At 43.4% G+C, this 23,907-nt stretch overlaps 1 protein-coding gene across 1 annotated transcript in view; it reads right to left on the bottom strand.

Annotated features, from left to right (window-relative positions):
• Window positions 1-567: 567 nt before the first annotated feature.
• Window positions 568-23,907, bottom strand: part of ZDHHC8 (zinc finger DHHC-type palmitoyltransferase 8) — a 60,563-nt gene continuing 37,223 nt past the window's right edge. Inside the window, exons 2-11 of the mRNA XM_063315285.1 lie at window positions 17,743-17,864; window positions 14,693-14,850; window positions 12,275-12,447; window positions 12,025-12,127; window positions 11,306-11,397; window positions 8,334-8,466; window positions 7,620-7,725; window positions 7,177-7,286; window positions 2,834-3,870; window positions 568-1,825 (exon numbers count right to left, since the gene is read on the bottom strand). Coding sequence (XP_063171355.1) covers window positions 1,642-1,825; window positions 2,834-3,870; window positions 7,177-7,286; window positions 7,620-7,725; window positions 8,334-8,466; window positions 11,306-11,397; window positions 12,025-12,127; window positions 12,275-12,447; window positions 14,693-14,850; window positions 17,743-17,864 — 2,218 coding nt within the window. The 3' untranslated portion in view covers window positions 568-1,641. The remainder of the gene's footprint in view (window positions 1,826-2,833; window positions 3,871-7,176; window positions 7,287-7,619; window positions 7,726-8,333; window positions 8,467-11,305; window positions 11,398-12,024; window positions 12,128-12,274; window positions 12,448-14,692; window positions 14,851-17,742; window positions 17,865-23,907) is intronic.

Here is a 23,907-nt window from a genome sequence, read left to right as displayed (position 1 = left end):
CTTATGTAAATTAAAAAAGAATTGTTTAAGGCCATTATGCTAAGTATCATCTCCCTAAATGTCCTCCCTTCTGCTTGTTTCGTAACTGAAGTGAAATCTGAGATTAATTTACACTGAAAGGAAGAGGCAGAATGATGGGGGAAGTCTTCCTAATTTGGAGGATAAATATTTAGGATTTTTGTAAACAGTTTACAGAGCACTTCTTAATTCCAATTTCTCTTTTGAGTCGACTCTGAGTCAAATGATCAACAGTGTTGGAGTATTTCTGTCTCTCTGGATATTTAGGATTTGTGGAAAACTCACCCATCTTCAAACAGGCCACAAACATCTCTCCTACAGACATGTGTTCAGCTGACAAACACACACAATCACACATGCACACGCAAACACACGGACACACACCGCAAAATTCAACAGATCAAAATACCTTGCACTGAGATTATACACACTGCACCAGCGCAAGACAATACACCATTTCACAGCCTCCAGTAGCACAAGAGTTGGAAGGAGTATGGCTGTTTAAAATCATAAGTTACCATCTGAATATTTTGATTTTTTTTTTAAAAAAAAAGCAGGACAGGGTTACTGGTATTGTTTGAAAACCCACCTATAATAGTCCGAGGAAAAACGGAAGTTCCTTATTTGTGCAAGAGTCCTATGGCATGAAAGAGACATTCTTCATGTGCACCTTGTCGTTTTCAGATGCCTCGGCAAACGGTAAGAAGGTGGCCAGAAAATGGCCCCATTTCTTCCCTTGGCCCAAAGGATGGGATCTAAGAGACTGAATAAGACTCAAGAGGCCGAGTGGTAGTCATCAGCCTTCCTTTGGTGCATGATGCTTAGTGTTCTCTTGCATGTAGGGATGTGCCCAGTTTCCACGTGCACATGAACTTCCCATTCATCCCAACAGGAGAAAGAGATGTATGTCTGCCTCAAAGCATGGGTGCACAAATCTCATTCCCTTCTCCCACTCCTGAAATGAATTAAGAAGCCCACCATAGATAAGGAAACAGTTGTGGACCCAGAAGACTACGAATTAGGTAGCGCTTGCTTGCTTGCTTGCTTGCTTGCTTCAAATGCAGCCCCTCCGAGTTGATTTATATCGACCACTGATAGGCTGAAAAGAGAAACCCAGAAGCTGGTTGGGTTCCATTCCTCCTTCATCTTGAATTCCATTCCTCCTTCATCTTGGGCTTCATCCAGCCTAGAGGCTTGAAGCAGGGGTGGAAGGGAAAACACTAAGACCCTGTAAGTGGATTTTCAACCACAGTGCGACAAGGTCTAAGGACAGGATTGAATGGACAGAGACAAACGCACAATGGTTTTGCCATTGTTCTACACAGCTGGCGTTGCCAGTTGGTGGGCGGGTCAGTTTTTCAAGGAAGTACCCAACGAGCTGTATGAAGTGCACCATTCTTTGAAGAATAAGGCTGCAGTTGGCCTTGGCCGGCAGAGGGGGACGTTTGTCGGACTTTTCAAAACTGTTGGAAAAAAAAATCCAGCCATGAACTAAAACAGGGCAGGCACCATCAGATGTTTTCCTTTTCCTGTTGGATCTTCACAGTGTATGTAGCTCCACAGACGAGTTTGCAGGTAGCTCTTCTTTTACCATGTTCTTCCTCCTCCTCCTCTTCTTTTTTTTTACACTGAAATTTCATAGGTTGTTCCACCCACCCCGGAGACTTTCTTAACGTTTGAGTGTCTAGCTGGACTCACGGGAGGACCCTGGACACTAGAAGTTGAGCCTAGCCGACACTCTACTCTGGAAATTCCCTTTGGCTGTCCGTTAATTTTACTGTGAGGAGTTTTCAGCTGGATATCCTCCCTGTTGCCAGAAGAAAGGTAAGGTCAGAAGTTAGTAGACAGAAGACAAGGAATTTTACAGGGTGGAGAAAGCTCCAGATGGGCCTAGACAAACAAGGTATGGGATGCATGCACATTCTGTTCAAGGCTGCAGCAGAAGTGAAGAAACATTGTCCTTCCCTTCACACTCTGTTTTCAATCTGGATTGTATCCACCACACACACACACAATACATCCCGGTTATACACAGCAGTAGAATTAATAACCAAGAACTATGGCATCCTTGGTGCTCTCTGAGCATGGGTGTTTGCTTGCAGATGTTTCATTAACCAGCTAGGTATCATCAGCAGTGCACTGATGGGCATTGTGGATCAGTGGGCACTGATGATGTTAGCTAGCTGGGTAGTGAAGTGTCTGCAAGCAAACACCCATGCTCAGACAGCACCAAGGACTCCACAGGAGAAGCTGGTGTTAGCTGCTAATTTTTGTCGTAATCCCTGAACAATATGGAGGTTACTAGTTTGCCTATCCTGTGAAATCATAATTTGTTTGATCTGGGCTTAGTGCGATGGCAATTTGTGTATGACTTAGTTTGTTCCACAAGCCAAGGTGAAAGCAAACCAGGGCTTATAGCACAGGGTATGAACCCAGCTTATGTTCCTACCCAAAGGTTACTGAGAAAGATTAGTGGACTGCACATTATGATTTCACAGACAATCTGTTTATCATACGTTACTATATTAATTTTTACGCCCCAAATTCTTAAACTTTAACTTACAATTTTACTTGTACTGTTAATATGATTTTACAGCTTGTTGTACTTTAATCAATTGTGACCCTTTTGTTTTGTTTTGCTGGTCAGTAACTGCATTGTGCAGACTTCCCTGCCCAGTTTGCCTGGATACCTATCTCTTGCATTCTACGTCCTGAGATCTTTCCCCATCTGCTGAAAATATTAAAATAATCCAGAACCTAAGCTCTTCCCCCACTCCTGCATAAGCAATTGCAGCCATAGTAAAACTAGCCATACCTTGGAGTCCCCATGGATTGGGCCTCCGTTATCTCCACCGTGTTAACAAAGGAGACAGATTTTGGAGCCCCATACGAGGGAGATCTTGGGATCCCACCTGGAGATGAAGGGACTTGGTGGCTTGGCGATTTGTAGGAGCCATTACTCATCCTGCCCTGCAGTGCTTGATGGGCTTGGATATTGTTATTGGCTAGGTCTGCTTGGAGAGAAGGTGTGGAAGTCCTTGACACTCGAGTCATCACACTCGAGAGTGAAGACACAGAGGCCTGCAAAGCCGGGTTCCTCGCACTAAAGCTGCTGCTGGTTATCAGATTGTCTCTGGAACTGTATCTCATCACTAAACTACGGGGATCGTCCGACAGCAGGCTGACTTGCTGAAGGCTGTAAGAACTCGGGGTATCATACACCCCTGAATCTGCAAACACGGAGTCTGGGTGAGAGTGAAGGAACTTCTCTCTCTCCTCCATTTCTTTCCTCTCTTGGATGGATGCCATAATGGTTTTCGACAGGTTGTCATAGCGGACCGGGGAGGGATCTCGCGGATGCGGGGTCGGGCCACCCTGCCCGGGGCTAAAGCTCTGCGGAGGTGGGCGCTGGAGTTCTCGGCCCCGCAGATGGCACATTTTGGCGGACAAATATGGCGAGTGGTACCCGACAGAGCCCACCGCCGAATGTGTGATGCACCGCTTCCCTGAAGGGGAAATGGGGTTGAGCAAACTGTCGTACGATAAGCTCCCGTTCCTGTTTGAGAGAGAATTGGGGGAAAAGATGCTTTTGTAGGGGGTGGAGGTAGCCCCTTCTGATTTCATAGGAGGGAGGGGCATTTTGTCGGTGCCTCTCCGGCCAGCAGTTTTCAGACTTAGGGATCTTGAGTTGGCAGCAAGAGAATCGATCTGTAGTGGAGAAGACTGGTATGTCTTGTGAAGGGAGCTCTTGCGATAGTTGGGGAGCTCCAGGCTGGGGTCCAACTGATAATCCAAGCTGCTGTCATTCTCGTCGGCCATGGAGCTTTGCCTGAGCCCTTCTTGAATGGAGATCTGGGAGAACACAAAAGAGGGGAGGATAGTGAGGAGGCAAGCCCAGGGTTTCCTGTCCCATCCCCAGATGATCTTTGCTTCCCTTTAGAATCGACAGACACTCTCAGCCCTCCCAAGTAAACCAGACAGGAAACACAACCCGGTGAGCTACTTCTACTTTACTGCTGGGCTACATTAACAGAATCTTGCAAGTCTGAAAGGACAAATCCCCCGCCGTCCCTTTTTACCCTCTGCCAAGTTAGGGCGGATCCTTTCTAAGTTTCTTTCTCTGCCTGTTATGCCATTGTGTCATACTCCCCAATCCCAATGTCCTTGGAACATCCTGATCGGGCTCGCATCCATTTTTCACTGAACCCGTGTCAACAGACAGAGAGGCACCAGAAGGTGTCACTTTGGAGTGTGAATTTGTTTGAATTCATTTGTTTAGGCTAGGCATTTATGGCCCAAGGCCTTCCGGCTGAGTGCCATCCAGGCCATCTGGTGGCATGGGGGGAGAACGTGCTTTGATGGGTAGAAGGGGGGGAAAGTAGAGAATGTAGATTTTAAATAGTAGAACGCGTGGGAAAGAAGCCATTCGCAACTTTGCTTTGTACCAGATGCTTCGCTTCATTAAACAGTTACTAGAATCCAAGTCTCCTTTTGGGAGAGATGGGCAGTGATAGAAATTTGAAGAAAAAATAAATAAATAAATAAGTCTCAGAACTGTCTTTGAGTGAATGCTTGAGTGTGTGGATCGTTACACATTGTGGGCTCCCCTCTCTTTTATCTGATCGTTCTCTAGGCAGCATCGCTCCCCCGACCCCCGACCCCCATCTCCCAAGGTCATTCCCACATTCCCTTACAGACACCCAAACAAAGGGTGATCAGCTGCTTTAATTCTATTTCCATCAATGTTCCCACACTATTTTTAATCTTAGGCAATCTATGGCCTGGGGGCCACATATTCCAGGCAGTGGAGCATCCACATGGGTTTGTGTGTCAAAAGTCAAGATGGCACCCACAACCATGTGATCAAAACCCTGCCCTCTCTTCACATGCATTGTGTTTTTTGAGCACCTGCCACCCACTCATTTTTCAGATTCCTTGTCCCCCCACCCCACCCCAAGATTGCATTCTGAAAACCCATACCCAAATGACTGGTTTTCTCTCTTTCTCTTTTCCTTTTTCATATAAACATTAAGGATTAGCTAGAAAACATTGTCCACCCTTGGCTTGGGAAGATGGCGGGAGAGCAGGACCATGGCAGAGTTTTGTTCAGTAGGCATGCTATGGAGGGAGGATGCAGAAATGTGTTTTCCCCTCCTGTAGGAGACCCAATCCCATCTTAAGATCAGAGGGTATAATGGCAGGACAGCACATTCAGGGTGAAGTTCCCTTCTACAAGAGGAGGTAATGGCCATGGACTGGGGTGATTTTTAAAAGTAGAGGTCAAGTGATGGGTTCGGGGGTGGCAAAACAGTAGCTCTTAGACACGTCCCATCATAGGAGTTAGAAACTTGATTCTTTACAAACAAACTCTCTCAATCTCAGATTTGTTGATTTCTCTGCAAAATCACTGCTGTGATAAAAGGAACATGGCAGATCTGAACAAAAGTCTTGGCCACCTTCTTCCTGAAGCGATCAACCAGATTCTCCAGGAAGCAGACCAGGAGGGCTTCAAGGGGGCAGCCCTCCCCCATCACTGCCTTTCCCAGTCATTTTTTAAAAGCTTCCCCCCTCCCCCCAATATTCTACTCCATTTGCTCAAACTGCAAGTTCAGTGCTACCTGAATCAAATATAAAACTATATTATAGAGTGAGCACCAAGCTATTTGTTGGGTAATAAGGTGAGGCTCCTGGGATAATACGTTTTCCAACCACTGCTAGCTCCACATTGTAATTTCTCTCTCTCTCTCTCTCATCCAAGGAACAAGTCCCTGGAAAAAGATTTATGAGCCATTACACAACTTTCTTAAAATGGCCTTCTTGAATGGTGCTGCGGCCTCACTGTTCAAAATGAAAAAAAGCAGCAGTTAAAGGCTTGCTTCTAGAGAGGAAAAGGATAATAATATAATATAATAATATATAATATAATATCCTTTCAGATGCATTATGTGAAGGCCCAGCTCTCTGAAGAAGGGTCTAATGCTGGGAGAGGTGGAAGGAAAGAGAAGAAGAGGAGGACCAGCAGCAAGGTGGAGGGACTCAGTGACAGTGGTGATGAGTGCACGGTCAGAAGAGCTGAAGGACCAGGTTGGGGACAGATCATCATGGAGAAAACCTATCTATGTGGTCACTAGGAGTCAATGAGAAGAGCAATGACAAATCTCGATAAAATAGTGAAGAGCAGAGACATCACACTGACAACAAAGGTCCGCATAGTTAAAGCAATGGTGTTCCCCATAGTAACATATGGCTGTGAGAGCTGGACCATAAGGAAGGCTGAGAGAAGGAAGATCGATGCTTTTGAACTGTGGTGTTGAAGGAAAATTCTGAGAGTGCCTTGGACTGCAAGAAGATCAAACCAGTCCATCCTCCAGGAAATAAAGCCAGACTGCTCACTTGAGGGAATGATATTAAAGGCAAAACTGAAGTACTTTGGCCACATAATGAGAAGACAGGGCACCCTGGAGAAGATGTTGATGCTGGGGAGAGTGGAGGGCAAAAGGAAGAGGGGCCGACCAAGGGCAAGGTGGATGGATGACATTCTAGAGGTGACGGACTCATCCCTGGGGGAGCTGGGGGTGGTGACGACTGACAGGAAGCTCTGGCATGGGCTGGTCCATGAAGTCACGAGGAGTCGGAAGCGACTGAACGAATAAACAACAAAGGAATCAACACTGACTTCAAGGCACATAATCAATCACTCAGTCAATCAGTTAGTGGAAAGACACAGCTCTCTTGAGAAGCTCATAATGCTGGGAAAGGTTGAAGGAAAGAGAAGAAGAGGAGGACCAGCAGCAAGGTGGAAGAACCGTGGCGATGGGGCACCATTGGAAGACCTGAAGGACCAAGTGGGGACAGATCCTCCTGGAGAAAATCCATCTATGTAGTCACTAAGAGCTGACACTGATTTGATGGCACATAATCAATTTTTGTGAGGTCACACAGACACATGCTGGCTGGGGAATTCTGGGAGTTGAAGTCCACACGTTGCTAAGGTTGAGAGGGACACTGCTCTGTATGTTATTATTCCATTGTAATTTCTATTTTGATTCAAGGAGGAGGCAATTACATAGACAGGGAATATTTCAAATTGGTTTGAAGTTGGCAGCTCAGTTTAATTCAGTGAAATGTAAGATTCAACCAGCATCCATTCCACCTTACCTGGTCAGATGTTCCATGGTAATGGACTTTAGAGTTGTTGCTGAAAGCAGGGCGATATTTGTACATGGCAGGTGTGGGAGGGCTGATCAGTTTGGGCGAAAGGCTGCTCTCTGGAAAAGAAAAAAGAAAACAAGCCATGGCTTATGGCAAGCCCAGCCTGCACGTAGCCCATAATGTGGTTTGCTTGTTGATGGCTTAGCAAATTGGGTAAACTGAATTTTTCAAATCTTAGCTTATGGCTCAAGGTGACATATGGGCCCAGCCAATGATGGTTTAATCAATAAACCATATTTAAACAAACTATGGCTTAGTTTGTATGAATCCAATAGTTTCCACATCACGGGCTCAACTGATCATGAGGTTTTAGCAGAACGAAAGTTTTAAAAGAGGGAAATTCATATATATTTCATTTGATTTAAAAAGGAAGACATCAAGTCTTGTACCGTCACTGCTTCCCAGTTCACTGTATTTACTGGAGTCTCCTTTTGGCGGGAGAGGCGGTTGAATATCCATGGTTTTATCTTCCAGCCCTTCTAGGCTAATTTTAGACTGAAAACAATCATGAAACAAAGTAATTAAGTCTAGAGGTCTATTCTAACCCTTAAAATTATGTAATTTTTTTCTAGATATCTCTACACGCTATGCAAGATAGCAATTGCCTTGTGTTAAACTGCAGTTAAACTGTTTGCTCAGCTTCGGCTTAGCACAGGGTATGAAAGCAGCCACTGTGTTTCGCTAATCCTAGTTTATGGTTTAATATGTTGCTTGAACCCATCCAACTAAGACTCGCTCAGCAAACCAAAGTTAAACACATCATTGCCCGGTGCAGTCTATGAAGCTATGCAGTCTGGTACTGAGAATGCTTGCTTTACAAGGATTGGAATCTGAAACGAATAGCTAACTTGGACTTGAAATTCCGGGGCCTGGATGGACTGGATTCACCTATCATGCTAGGCCATAACACAGCTTGTTAGGCTTTGGCTCAACATTGTACAAACCAGCCAGTGCACGTTATTTAACCGATAGTGCTTAAAAGCAATGATAGCCTGTTTTATGAATTCAGCCAAATGTAAAGATTTATGGCTTGGGAGAATACGGGAATATGTCTCCATGTGGGTGGATCCCAGGTAGAAGATAGCTCTTAAGGAATGCTTCACCTTGCTCTGGTTGAGGTTGACTTGAACACCATTGTCACTTATTTTGACAGTGATCTGTCGCTCCGTTAGATCTGGTCTCAGGAACGGTGGCTTCATGCTTACCAACTCCTTCTTTTTCGGATCCACAATATACCTGCAAGATCATGGGATCTTGAACATACTTTTTCTTAAAGACAGAACTTATGAAAAACATCTTGAGTGCTGCGTGCCATCTATGACTCAGATGAATGTCTACAAGTGGCTTACGCAAAGGAACAGAGAGCGGTTGAGATTTTTCTGTGCAAAACTCCAAAGGGAATCCCTTTCACCCTGCATGTCAGATATATACCAGCATTCTTCAGCTCAATGCCTTCCCATGAATTGGATGACAACTGCCATCCTAACCTGGCATTGGAAAGATACCAGGTTTAGGAAAACTGCTCTATACACCAATAGCCCACAGGGTAGAACTTGGGTGGGTCACACACTGTACGCTATGCCATAATGTGCTTTTTTAGTCTTTGTCTCAGGGTGTTGAGCAAACCCAACAAATTGTGACTTATTCAGTAGACTAGCTCTGATACAGTGCAATGGTTGAACCCAGCCATAGTATGTGCTAGGGCCAGTACTGTCATCAGGCAAAATGAAGACACATTCCCATCTAAATCCTTGCAAGTAGGATCAAAGCAAGTAAAGTTCTCAAGCTTACAGAAGCCATTGTTTTCCCTTCTCATCTTGGGTCAAGGAATGGAGGAACACATAGTGAGGGATGTCCATACCCTGAAGGGAAAGGAAATCAATGCTCTGTAAGTTCCCAGAGGTAAGAGACCCAGTTTGGTCTAGTGATTAAGGCAATGGGCTAGAAGCCAGGAGTTCTAGTCCCGCCTTAGGCACGAAAGCCGGCTGGGTGACCTTGGGCCAGTCCCTCTCTCTCAGCCCAACTCACCTCACAGGGTTGTTGCTGTGGGGAAAAACAGGAGGAGGAAGGAGTATTAGGTATGTTCGCCACCTTGAGTTATTTATAAAAATAATAATGGCGGGATAGAAAATAAATAAAATTAAAATTAATAAATAAATAAGGTTTGATGGTCAGCCCTACCATTAGGTAGAATGAGGAAACCATCGCTGGCAGTTGATCTGGGGTGTTACAAAAGTGAGCCCAATTGTTAATTACTTTAATCAGTTCCTATTAATTCTTATTTCTTATAGTTGACCTTGAAGACTATGCTTTTGTGTGTGCATACGATGGTGTGCATTAATGGTGGCCACAACTGTGCATGTGTATACAATGCCGAATGTTACTCTGAGTGGGCATAAGGTAAAATATTCTTTGAATCTTTTCCTGCAGAGCAAGCCCTCTTCCACTTCTCTTTTGCTGTTTTGAAACTGTTGACAATATAAAGTAATAAATCAAACATTCATTGACCAGATTCCCCCCACCCCCCCCCCACTCCCACCTTCTCTTTGTCAAGTAGAATATTCATTCTATTTAATTATAATGAAAACTGTCAGATCAAAAGCCACAACTGGGCTCCATCAATTACTCTGCTTTGCATCGAAGGTGTATTATGGGGCTTCTCTTCTGCATGAACAATACAAACCTCACGTTGCTGAGAACTTGAATGGCAAACAATTATAGGAAAGGACATAGCTCATATTACTCTGTCAAAATATTGAATATAATTAGATAAGCATGACTATAATTGTTAGCTAGTGGAATAGTTTTACAAGAGTTGAAAAGAAATCTGTAATATTGCATTTGACCATTCAACTTTGCTAACTTTCTGCCCTGCAAGTCTGTATGAACCGTCAGGAAATAGGTAAAATGCTGTCTTGGTTCAAAAGAGGCTCAGATGGGTGAATTTCTCTTTTGGATTAACTTCCACTTGACATGTCACCTGGATGTGGACATGTCACCTGGGTGGGACCAACTGTGGTTAATGTTTACTATGATTTGTGTGCTACAAGCCGAGATCAAAACAGGGACAATGAAGCTGGTGTGTTTCAGCAAAACCCTGTGAAGGTGAACCACAGTTTAGTGTTCAGACTTCACACTAAATGGTGGTTTGCCAAAACTCAGGCAACATTTTCAGTCTTTCTCCTTGGAAAAGGAAGGAGAGAGAGAGGGGACACAGGGGAGCTTGAAATTCAGTCTTGTTGCTGTCAGAAGAAATAATAATTTGGGGGGGATAATGGAAGTTTTGAAGATGTTAACTCTGTGGGCTTGATCTCTATCCCAGCCTAATGCATGTCAGCTCAGAAGAAAATCCCACGGAATCCCATCTGATTTCCAAGTAACTCCATTTGCTGGCACTTCCTCTCCCTCCTCCCATTTCTCCTGTTTATTACTCTCACCTTCTTTTCTGATGTTGACTCCGCTGTGAAATTTTATCCTGGGAATCTTTCTGCTTATATTATCCTATAAAGTGTCGCCTACACTAAGGACTCGTCCTTAATTGGCGATGCTAGCAATGGCAATCAGCCTTAACCCAGGGGGAAAAAACCCTGATTCACTATTAAGAGTTTTAGTTAATTCATCTAGGCAAACTATCTAAATTCCCTTCTGAGGAAGACCAACAGTGGTTCTAAAGAAAAAAATAAAATAAAGCATATAGCAATAAAATAATCTGCAGTACATGGGGGAAAAAAGAATTTATTTATTTATTTATTTATTTATTTATTTATTTATTTTGTCCCTGCCCATCTCCTCTCATCAGGATTTGTGCCATTTTTGAGCAAAAGACCATGGAGGAATGCTTCTTGTGTGATGTTGCCACATGTTGCCAGGATAGTATGTTAGCACATCCAGCTGTTTTGAGGCAGAGGTTAACATTTTCATCTATAATTTGATTCTGTTAGCACAGATTAAAAATATAATGAATAACTAAGTGAAGGCCAACATGTCCAGTCTCCAAGCTCTCGTGCACCCAAAAGGGACAGGCAACCCAGAATTGGTTAATAATTAGTCTTCTCTATTCCTCTTTAGTTCTTACCTAGGAGCCAGGGGGCTGCAGAGGACATGTTCCACATTCCCACAGCATCCTTGAGTAAAAGGATTGACTCCCCCACGGAATTTACCCGTCACCTGGAATTAAAACAAGGAGGACAGTTTGAGAAAGGAAGGGAAGCACCCATTCACCCTGAGCACTGTTACCACCTGTAATGGTATGTGGGAAAGACCTTGGGAGACTGGGCAAAGAGTCACTTCTAAGGGAATAGGCAGATAAGAAAGGGCATAGCCCACAGCTGCATAGTGGGCAGGGCAAGAGGCTCAGAAGGGACCCCCCCCCCCTAGTTCCTCAGGCTGTAAAGGAGATGGGATGAATCTGAAGGGAAGCGTGATGTAATGGTATGTGGGAAAGGCCTTGGGAGATGGGGGCGAAGAGATGCTGCCAAAGGAATGGTCAGATAAGAGACAGCATAGCCCGCAGCTGGATAGTGGACAGGGCAAGAGGCTCAGAAGGGACCCTCCTTAGTTTCTTGGGCTGTAAAGGAGACGGGGGTAGAATTGTACTTTCAGACTTGCAAGATTCTGTTAATGCAGCTTTACAATTAGATAGAATTATATTATCCGATCAGGTTTCCTGCCTGGTCGACCTGGTAAGGCTGACACCACCCTGCTGTGCTTTTTTTATTGTCAACTGCTCTGACGGTGCAGGGAATAACCTGAATAAATGATCCCAGAACGAGGACAGATAGAAAGCCATCTTACCTGTTCGTTGGTTGTGCGTCCTCGGGCCACCAAAACAATGTGGAAGGCAGTCAAGCCAATCACTGGGATGAAGAACAACCCAGCGATACACATGACTGTCATCCTGGATGCCGAGGTTAAGGAAACCCTACCGGTCATTGTGCCATGGGCACAGGAACATTACAGAAAGAATCACTTCCACGTTGGCCTGAGGCCCATCTGGGGGTCCAGGCATCCGACTGAACCCAAAGGAACCCCAAAAGGAGGATACGTAATGGCAGTGTGGGCCACACCCACTTTTTCAGCATGGTGTAAGACATAGATAAGCCCGAAGGTGAACACACCAACCATGTGGGCGCTTAAAGACAGCAAGAACAGGAAAAAATAGCGGTAGTTTCGCCGTCCGATACAGTTATTGACCCAAGGGCAGTGATGATCAAAATCCTGGTGAAACAACAGGAGAGACTGTAATACATGCACACATACTTGGCCTATATACAGATATTAACTCAGGAATAATGGTAGCAATAATAATAAAAATCACAACAACAACAACATCAACCCCAATTTTCAGCTTGCAGTAGCCACTGATACTTTTCCAAAGGAGCGAAAATGGCTGGTTGGAAAAGATTCTGCTCCTTTTGCTATATGGAAGTAAGAAAGTAGGTTAGGAGAAGTGGGAATGAGGCATGCACAAAGTGTGTGCAGTCAAACAAGAAAATATAGGGTCAACGATGAATGGGTGCTAAATAAATGTGGTTTAAATAACCAGAATGAAAGAAATGGGGTTGAGTGGTCTGGCCATGAATGTCTCTGACATTTATGCTCTTGCTTATGAGATCTTTCAGGCCCTACCTCTGACTATTTTTAGAATGCAAGCGTCCCTAGTTTAGCCTGGCTGGCTTGTTTGGATCCCATTGTTAGTCAACATTGGCGTGAGTCAATGAGGATCGAACTGCAAAACAAGTCAAGCGAACGGATTGCAAAGAAGAGAAAGACTGAGAAGGTGGTGGGCTGGATGAACTGATGAGGTCCTTCAAAAAAAGAGAGGCGAGAAGTTTGAAGGACAAAAGGCAACGTATGAAATGGCGGGTGGCGGATGTGGAAGTTAGGAGAGAAAAGAATGGACAGATAAATGAATGGAACTAGTTTAAATCAGAGCTAATTAGATTTCTTTTCCTTTTGTCTTATCTCCTGCCTTTAATTTCTCACTGCTTCTTACTTCTTACTCTCTTTCAGTGCAGCGTATAGTTACTCCAAAAGAGAACAGCACAATGGGGACTATGTAAGTGTGTGTGTGTGTGTGTGTGTGTGAGCGAGAGAGAGAGAGAGAGAGCACACACTTAAGGGATATATGTGTGACAAAGAGGATTCCCTGGTAATAAATATACTGCTCAATAAAACACTGCTGCTATGACATAAAATCCTATTGTCTTCTCAGACAATAAATTCTCTTCACTAACCTTCACCCAGGCCATTCCTGTAATTAGGAGGAGTGTGTTTTACGCTTTGTTCTGGCTGAGTTCTTTTAATGAATTTCTCTGTCCAGAGCTGATTCCCATCTCCTTTTTAACTGCACAACTGACTACATTGGAAAATGGCTTTAAAAGACTTCATTCTTCTGCCAAGGTGGCCAAAATTGCCTCGCAAGGAGAAAGAGTTGTAAGTTGCCAGACGTGGAAACTGGCAATGAATATCTCATTTGAGACTAAGATATCTGTGTGTTGGCAACCAGTATGCTTTGGGTTTTGCCTTGTTTGGGTAGCTGCTTAAACATCCAGTTGCTTAAATATTATTAAGGCATCTAATTTATCAGCAGAGGTTAGAGTTTCATACACCAAGATCTTGGGAATATTATGGGTCATAGAATCATAGAGTTGGAAGGACCTGGAATCCAGTTCCCTTAGTATAAGAATCCAGATTAAAGCATCTCCGACAAGGAATTGCCCCATCCAAAGAATGGGAGTTCACCACCTCAATAAAACACTGGTTTCATTGGTGAACGGCTCTTCTCATTAGGAAGATATTCCTAGCATTCAACTAGAACTGGCCTTTCTGTAACTTCAAACAATTATTCTTTGTTCTGGGGTGATAGAAAACTGATCTGGACCTTCTTCTGGATGACATTCCCTTCAAGAATTTGAAGAGTGCTATCATATCTTCTTTCAGTCAGCTCTTCCCAAGACTAGGCATACTGAGATCCCTCCAGAGATGATGGGCTATCCTTTGCTTGAAGACTTAACAGGATAAGCCAAGATGGCCTTCAATACCCCTTCCAACATTATGATCCTGTAAAATCATTCCTTCCAGTACTGCAGAATGAAACTGTTGGTCATTCTGCAATTCTTGATAGTTTACACGTAACAGGACTATATCAAGAAGAATATAGGTAAGGTTAACACGTGATTATCAGTCTAAAGTCATGTTAACAATCCTGTGGATTTCAATCCAAAACGTTGCAACAACAGGACAAATCCTAATCAAGTGGTTCAATTTTTCAACTTCTAAACTGCAGCTCCAGTAGCAAGGCAATTGCAACCAACCCCCAACTTCTTCTGATGCATCCAATATACACAAAAGTGACTATTCTCTTATATTGCCTCTACTGTAAACATCAATAATCAAGGGGTCATGTCTGGTTATATTTCCACAGCGAGGTACAATCCTGTCACTAAAGGCAGGTTCTTACCTCAACACAGTTGTCACAAACGCTGCAATGGGAGCAGCGTGGGGGGCGATAAAAGTGGCAGGTGGCACACCATTTCATCCGAACTTGGATTCCTTTGATCTCCACGTTCTTGTACAGTGGAGCTCGGAAGTCGTCATCTTTATCCTCGTCTTCGTCAGCTGCTCGGTGGTTGGCCAACACAAAGAAATGGTTAGATGAGACACAAAATTCTTGGCACCAAGGAGCAAAGTTGTGACAGTGAAGTCTGCATCTGTTCTGTAAGTTACAGTTGATATTAAAGAACAAGTACAAACTGGAGTGATTACACACAGTTTCACAGATTCCCTACAAAGGTCAGGAATCTTAAATGTTCAGGGCCACCTAATTCCACGTGAACCTCCCTGTGGTGGAGATCTTCCACGGACCTCTGATTTCAAGATCCTTTGTGCTGAACCATTTTTAATGAGAATGCAAATATTTAATTTAGACAGAACATAATAACAGCCCTCTTGGATCAGGCCTAGCCCATCCTAGCCCAACATTTTGTTTCACCTTGGCCAACCAAGGGTCTCTGGAGTGCTCAGAAGTAGAAGATGGAGGCCTAGCTCTCTTCCGACACCGTTTCCCTTTTATGGGATCTGGTGGTATCCTGCCCCCAAGAGTCAAAACTGACTCTTCAAGATTGATAGCCTTGACTGACTTGTCCTTCACAAATTTAGCTAACCCCTTTTAATTCTGCATTTGTGCAGAAGTGCTTTTTTTGGTCTGTCTTACTGTAAATCTCTTCCCATCAGCATCCCTGGATGAACCTTGGTCGTAAGGCTTCCAATTATGTTCCAGTTGTGCATTTTTAACATTTTCGTTCTGGGAAGCCGGACACCCTGTTTGTACTTCAGCACCAGCAAATTGCTCTTGATGTACATTTGCCTTTGTGGCTGTGCAAAAGTATTCAAACCCAAATCTGTGGAGACTGTTTACACGTCCATCTGCCCATCAAATATGATGAAATCCAGCAAAGAGCAGGCTACAGACACCCCCACACAGCTGACAAGAATCTGAGTCACTGGCCACCACAATAATAAATTGCACAATAACAACAAAGCATCCAAGGGATGAATAGCAAATTCAGGCCCTGAGTACTCAGCCAGCATGCATAACAAGAAGGAGATTGGGAAGTCTATAGACATTTACAGAAACCACAGAATAAGTTTGGGGGAAATCCCTGCATGAGGGTAACACGGCACAAAAACATGGCATAATGCAGAATGGCAACCAAATGCCAAAGGTCTATCAGGAAAGAGAAGTTCCTTCAAAAAGGACACATCGAAGTAGCTGGCTGGAATTCTGAGCTGAAAGCTCTCCCACTGCAACATTTTGGTGCATTTCTCTTATAATTCTGAACGTCCCTTCTACCACAGGCATCCTTGTTGCGAAGCAATGCCCCAGATGAAAACCTGGAAGGTGTCTTATTCGTCCCCCTGCCTTCATTTATTATTTTATTTCCAGAGGAGCTAATCATCCCCCCACATTCAATCAATCAGGACAGACAGACAGACTCGAAGTTACTACAATTTCATTAGCATTTCCTTTTCAAATTAAATTTAAAAACATATCAGCCAGGTTCTAAAAGTCAACAGTCCGCACTGAGTAGGTGTCCTTGCTGATGAATCCATGCTTTCCAGACATCCTGGATTTGGCAGAAAACTATACCGGCATGACATTTGTAAACCGCCCAGAGTCCCTTTTGGGAGATGGGCAGTGATAAATTTGATAATGAATGAATGAATGAATGAATGAATGAATGAATGAATGACATTTGCTATTCCCCTGCTGATCCCCATCCTGCCTGGAATGCCTCTGCTTCAGGTGACTGCAGTCATGGGACTTCCCTCCAAAGCAAAGGGTGAGACAAGGCCAACAGGTTTTTACATGCCTTGAGCTGCTCTTTAAGGGTGTTGGAAGAACATGAAAAATATGACTTCAACAGTGGTATGCTAAAGCTGATTTAAACCTGGTCTGCCCACTGGCTGGGGGTGAGATGAAGGCAATGTCATGGGGACAGAGCAAGAAAAAGATGTTGGCATAGGATGTTTACGCCCTGGTTTGGTGGAAGTGAATATATGGCCCTCATTAAGTACTTGAATAATAAATAAATAAATAAATAAATAAAATTATATATAATTTTGTTTATTGATTGATTGATTGATTATTCAAATTTTGCTACTATAATAATATCCCTTGCAGGAGGACCTACAACTAAAGCAAACAATGCCAGCCAAAAAGACACTTCCAAGATTGTCCATTCCTTTCCCACCCATTCAGCTTGGTTTTTTATCTGTATTCCCTAATGCCCCATCCTCAGTGAGTTATTCTTGAAGTCTCTCCTTGAGCGTACCCCGACCCCTGCAAAGCTGGACATTTTCTCCCTTCTGTATGAGTGTGTGTCAGCCCTTTGAGGTAGACCAGACTAGGAAACCAAATATAAGAATACTAATACTACTTTTATTACAGGGTTACGGTAACAGAATCTTGCAAGTCTGAATGCTCCTCCCCCTTCCCTGCCTTCACGTTCAGGAGAACTAGGGAGGGTCAATTCTGAGACGCTTTCTCAGATTACATTTCTACCCTGGACTCAGGTTTCTTTTATCTGACTGTTGTCTTGGTTGCTGCTCTTCCTCCTGTTCTTCATGGTTATTCTCACAGTCCATTAGAGTGTGGATTATGCTTATTCCTAGGGCTAAGAGGGAGTAACTGGCCCCAAGTCACCCAGCTGGCTTCATGCCTAAGACAGAACTCGAACTCACAGTTTCCTGACTTCTAATCTAATGTCTAATGTCACTACACCAACTTGGCTCTCCGTTATTAACAGGAAGACTATGATGATTTCCTGTACTGGAATTATTTATAATGGAAAGCAGCTAAAATGGTATTATCATTATCATCAACAACAACAACGTTTAATTATGGGATATTTTTTAAGCAAGCATTCATGAAAGCAAGTTTTCCAGTTGTAGGATAGGCCTACTTCCCTTTCACCCTTCTTAAATCTGCTTTCCACTCTCCCGATTTACCTCGTGGGAAGACCCCTGGGTCCATAAATGTGGCCATGCTGAAGTTTGCAAGAACAAACAGGAATACGAGCCCATTGTAGAGGGGAACAGCTGGGGAGATGGCTCTGGTCAACCACGGACACCTGGATAAAGGACACACAAGAAATAAGAATGTTATTGGTCAAACTCAACAGCTGACGCTTTCCCACCGAAGGGGGAAGAAGCAACTTCAGCTGCTTCAATGGTCTTTGCTCGGTTGCAGTTTCTTAGATCAGAGGCTTTGGGACTGCCAACTCACACGCTTATCAGCTTGCGGTTGGATTACCGTGATTCACTCTACATAGGGCCACCCTTGAAGGCAACTGGAAGCTTCATCTGGTGCAAAATGCAGCTGCCTACATGCTAACAGGTTAGAGCTGTTGCTGTAGAGTAACACCAACATTGTAGGAGCTGTTGTAGACAGCCAAACTCAACATGCAGCTTCTATTTTTACTCCCTGCTCACTCCTGAACGGATTATACTTGAAGACTCTCCATAGGAGAGTCACTTCCCCCACGTTTTTGTTTTGGTCCTTCTGCAAAGCTTCAAATTTTCTCCCTTCGGCATGCCCAGGGGTTGTTTTCACAACATGAGAATCTATTACTTTCTACAAATGCCTTTATATCTCAGGTCTTGGTTCCCTGCAGAACCATCTATTCCAAGTAGGATCTGCTCACCATGTGGGTTGAGGAAGCAGGTTGAAGATTTCCTCTCCCTACCTCTCCCAGATGTCAAGGAGGTGAAAACCTGTAAACAGACCTTCTTCTTCGTTGTAACCTTCTCATTCTGGAATAGCCTAGAATAGCCCTGTGGTGCTAGTTTCAGATCCAGGCAAGAAGGGGAACAGGGGATTAAAATGGCAGCGCACATAAACTCATTAACCAAGTTCACATGCCACGTGAACACGGCTACGGTAGAACATTCAAATGGAAAAAATGAAGTCAAAAATGACTTCAAAAATGAAGTTTGACTAACAAACTTCCCCAAGACAAGCTATGGGGAAGATCAGAATAATAAAATGCTGACAGCCCATGTTTTTTATCCAAGCAAATAAGCCATATTTACAACTCATAGGAATGAGCTTTAAATCCATACGTACAAGCTATAAACCGTGATTAACACTATCCAGTTCTGAGTAGTCAATTCAGTTTTTATTCACAATCAATTATCAGTGCTAAACATAAAAATCACATTTATATAGATGAAAAAGAAAAGTAAAAAAGGATAGTAATTTACAAGAGAAATAGTGCATGCCAAAAAAATAAATAAATCACACAAGAATGGATTTTGCAGAATGTTCTGAGTAAAGAGTGCATTTCTTCTCTTATACAACTGGGCTACAGCAGAAAGGTCAAACTATCAAAAACAATGCATATTGTAAGCAGCAGTTATTCTACGGCTTATTGGCTATGCAGGGAAAAATGAATAGCATGTTTGAATGAGTTCAGCAAAGTTTAAATAAAGGACACAGTGAATCATTATAAGCATCAGCCAGATGTTCTGGTCCCCACCCTATTGCTGTTTGTGGTCTAATTTGTTTTCTGGAATTTTTTTACAAGACCCCAGAACATTGTGAAAACTTAGGATGCGCAAAATCTCTCAAAAAAATAAACTGCATATGGAATTGTCCCTCTATAAAACCTTATTCCATCATTTAAAGAAGTAGAATCCTTCATTTTATAGACGTGAAAGCTTTTTTGTTCATGGAATCACAGCATGTAACAATAACTTTATACTTACTACATCTTTAAAGCACACATCAGTTCTATCCATTAACACAATTAACAAAACACACCTCGACTGGAAGCACACACCATGCTGAAGCTTGGATGGCCTAATCCTTGGCTGATTGGGTGTAACACACTAAGCCAAAGCTGAGCCAAATCACATTATGGCTTAGTACAACATGTGAAACCAGCCTGTGCTTCCTTTTGGGTAACCCCTTAAAAATTCCAAGGGATAAACATGTTTGTTCATGTTCAGAGGAAAGGAACATATTAAGGTATTCTTTAATCCAACAGCAATGGTTTTGAATAATCAAATATGAAATGTGGCCCCCACCCTCCCTATGCTTGACCCCTTCTTGTTCAAATGCTCAACACACATTTCCCTGATTCAAATAGAAAGCAAGACGGGGATCTACTCTTCATGTAACACGGAATGTTATTCTTGGGTGGGAAGCGAACTTCACCCTTCTCCTCCGTCCTATCTTCTGGAGCTTTGCCGTTTTTCAACCCATCTTCTACAGCACCTTGCCAATACAACATCCTTACCCAACCCAACACGTTTCACCCATAATCCCCAGACCAAACTTGTAAACTGAACTGCCTGGTCTAAAAAAAGGAGCATAACATTACGTTATGCAAATAGTGGTGACCTAAGGTGTTCCATCTTCTCTTAAATTTAAACCAAGTTTTTACCAGCTGAGCCAAAGGACTGGCTAACCCCTACTAAGAGCAGAAAAAGCATTATGGAAAAACATGCATCTAAAAATCACTTTCTGTTACTAACCAAGCATCAGGGTCTGACGTAGCTACTTATTACCCTGAGTAAATATATTGTTCCCACAATAAACAATTCCCAACTGCAAGCAAACGCTTGCATTATGCTTAAACTGCTCATATCAGCATCCATTAGAACAGCCATTTTTATTGCATTTTTATTTCTTTAATATAATTTTACTGAAGACGTTTTTAACAGCCAAGCTCAGAGAGCACCAAGGACTCCACAGTTCAGCCCTGAGCTACAGATACTCTCTTCTATTGGAACTGGTTTTTTATGAGTTCGTGGAAAAATCAGATTAAAGGAACTACCAAGGAGACAAACAAGCAAGCAGAAAACAATACCCTGATCAAGGACCTACCAAGGAGAATACCACACCCACCAACACTGGCAGGGCAAGCGACTGGATGTAAACAGGGAGCAAACCCCACCCTCCCTCGCACGGATGATGTTACCTAGCTGGGTCATGAAACATCTGCAAGCCAGCCACCAAGCTCAGAGAGCACCAAGGACTCCACAGTTCAACCCTGAGCTACAGAGATTCTCTTCTGTTGGAACTGGTTTTTTATGAGTTCATGGAAACGTCAGATTCAAGGAACTACCCAGGAGACAAACAATCAAACAGACAAACAATCAAGCAGACAACAATACCCCGATCAAGGAACTACCAAGGAGAAAACCACACCCCACCAACATTGGCCAGGCAAGCTACTGCGTATAAACAGGGAGCAAACCCCACCCTCCCCTGCACTGATAGGGTTACCTAGCGGGGTAATGAAATGTCTGCAAGCCAAGCACCAAGCTCAGAGAGCACCAAGAACTCCACAGTTCAACCCTAAGCTACATATATTCTCTTCTATTGGAAAAAATTTTTATGAGTTCATGGAAACATCAGATTTACCTCCTCCTTACGATGATTTTAGGGAGGGGGAAATGGGAGGGGGCAGCCTCCAGCTATTCCATGGGCACCAATGTCTGATTACAAAGACATAATAGTTCTCCCTAGAGCAGGATGGCATATTTCTTTCCTTCCCATACTTGGGAATGTTCCAACATCTGTGTTTACTAAATGCCATGCCGTGTTGTCTTTATTTTGTCTGCAGCACTGGCACCCTTTGGCACAGCTTTTCTCTCCTCCCTTTCGCTCCCAGCCCACTTTCCTCCAGGAAATGTCACCTAGCAGCTGCCTGTTAAAACCTGATTTCTCCCACTTGTTTCACAGAGCACATCAAATAAATGGAGCAGCCTGTTTGGATGAACAGAGAACAATGGCCTTGTTCCAGCTGACGTGCAGACAACTTCCTGAAGCAATGAGCAATAACAATGCATAGCATGTAACTTCTCACCTCCCTGAATGAGTTTGGGGGAGCTCCCCCATCTAGCCTCATAATAATAATGTTGTAGGCTAGCTTAAGATGGGATCATCCCAGGAATCTAGGGCAATCATGATGAGGGAGATCTAAAATCTCATGCATTCTCACTAGACTATGAAGAAACGTGTCCTTCTGCACACTTTTCTAATAAGTGTGTTTTGCATGCTCTTTCTGCTGCAAAGGGTCCTGTCCTATTGGGTGGCCCTGTTGATTGACGGAGAGAAGAACCATTCTCCAGAACCTTCACCTGAGCATTCCATAGCAGGTCTGCAAATGTTCTAGTGGCTGATTTGGGAGGGAAGACCATCTTCCCCGACAACATGCCATAAGGTCTTCTCTAATGACCTCCAGTGCCTCCTTTAATAGGTTTCACTCCTTAGCCATGTAGCAAGAGATAGGCAGGACAACACAGTCAATCCACAACTTTCATCCAAATGCCATTACTTGCTGTTCTGCGGATGTCCCTTCTCTGGTCCTGTTGCCCTATTTATGGATTATGCAACCCGGATTAAAGCAAACTGATACTTATTAAATGGGTGAATTCAGCCATACTGCTGCGACATAGAATTTAACATGAGGGTGGATGGGGGTGAGTTGGATTAAACCTGTCAACATATCTCTGGTCATTTCCCCCACCTCTAGAGAGATGGTCCTCTTACTTTCCATTTTGAAAAGATGAGCTTATCCTCAAAGATCTTTTGAAAGGTGGTGGAAATGCCTGTGGAGATGAATCTACTGTACCTATTTAAATGTAAAGCACCATACACTTCAAGGTTATTTCCTGTATCCTCAATTTCTCTGGAAATTTCCCCTTTGGGGAAATGTCTTGCCATGCGAGACCAAACTGCCGAAGAAAATGACAAGGAGGAGAATGTGCTGGGAGCTATCAACCAAGATTCCTCAAAACAGCAAGGGAGCTGTTAATTTCTCTCTGCCAAGTTTTGAGGATTGTCTGTGTGTATGTGCATGCATTAGACAACCCAGTTCCACAATAAACACCTCCCTTTGTACTTCTCAGGAAACACATTGTGGGCTTTTGGACTGAGCCAATTTCAAACTAAAACGGGAAGTCAGCACTATTATTTGGCTGTGATTCTCATTCTAATCAAAAACCAGCCAGTGTTTGAAATGATAAACTAGTCTGTAACCACCATGAGAACACCTCCAGATGGTAATAGGTTGGAGCCCCCCAAAATCCCAACTGGTTCTAACATTAATGATTGCTCAAATTTAGTATTCTGCTCCCAACTACTACCCTGGAGTGATGGTTTGTCCTGATTCACACACGATCCTAAGCTATTATGTGGTTCCTTTGTTTATGGTTTAATATGAAACACAAAAGACATCACACTGACAACAAAGGTCGGCATAGTTAAAGCAATGGTGTTCCCCGTAGTAACTTATGGCTGCGAGAGCTGGACCATAAGGAAGGCTGAGCAAAGGAAGATCGATGCTTTTGAACTGTGGTGTTGGAGGAAAATTCTGAGAGTGCCTTGGACTGCAAGAAGATCAAACCAGTCCATCCTCCAGGAAATTAAGCCAGACTGCTCACTTGAGGGAATGGTATTAAAGGCAAAACTGAAATACTTTGGCCACATAATGAGAAGACAGGACACCCTGGAGAAGATGCTGATGCTGGGGAGAGTGGAAGGCAAAAGGAAGAGGGGCCGACCAAGGGCAAGGTGGATGGATGATATTCTAGAGGTGACGGACTCGTCCCTGGGGGAGCTGGGGGTGGTGACGACTGACAGGAAGCTCTGGCATGGGCTGGTCCATGAAGTCACGAGGAGTTGAAAGCGACTGGACAACAACAACAGAAGATATGAAACACAAACCCTTATAATATGTCCTAGTTCAATTGTGAACCCTTGACTATGGCTTGTTCAACAAATCATGTAAAAACCCTGGCCTAGCATTATGCGAAACTGGGTTATAAAAGCACTGTCCAAATCTGGAACAGCAGACAATTTAAAAAATAATAAAATAAATAAAGTAAAATAAAAATGTAACAGATCTGCCCTAAACAACTACCCCTAATCCAATGCGTGCTGTCCTGCAAACTATAAGTTAAGTCAGATGAGCTGAAACCAAAGTCATCAAAAAGGCATTTAATGGCAATATCCTTTCAGATTTATCAAAATGAAATTGAAATAAGGGAAGGCAACAAAGGCTGGAGACAATTTCAAGTTTAAATGAAACCAAGTCTGGGCTGAAAGATATCAAATGGAAGCAGCTATCAATTATTTGAGGTACTTGAAGAAAAAGGGAAAGA

This window comes from Candoia aspera, chromosome 15 (assembly GCF_035149785.1).
Source record: "Candoia aspera isolate rCanAsp1 chromosome 15, rCanAsp1.hap2, whole genome shotgun sequence".
In the NCBI taxonomy this organism is placed as follows: domain Eukaryota; kingdom Metazoa; phylum Chordata; class Lepidosauria; order Squamata; family Boidae; genus Candoia; species Candoia aspera.
The sequence above is the reverse complement of the archived record's forward strand: the minus strand, read 5'-3'. Positions and strand labels throughout refer to the sequence as shown.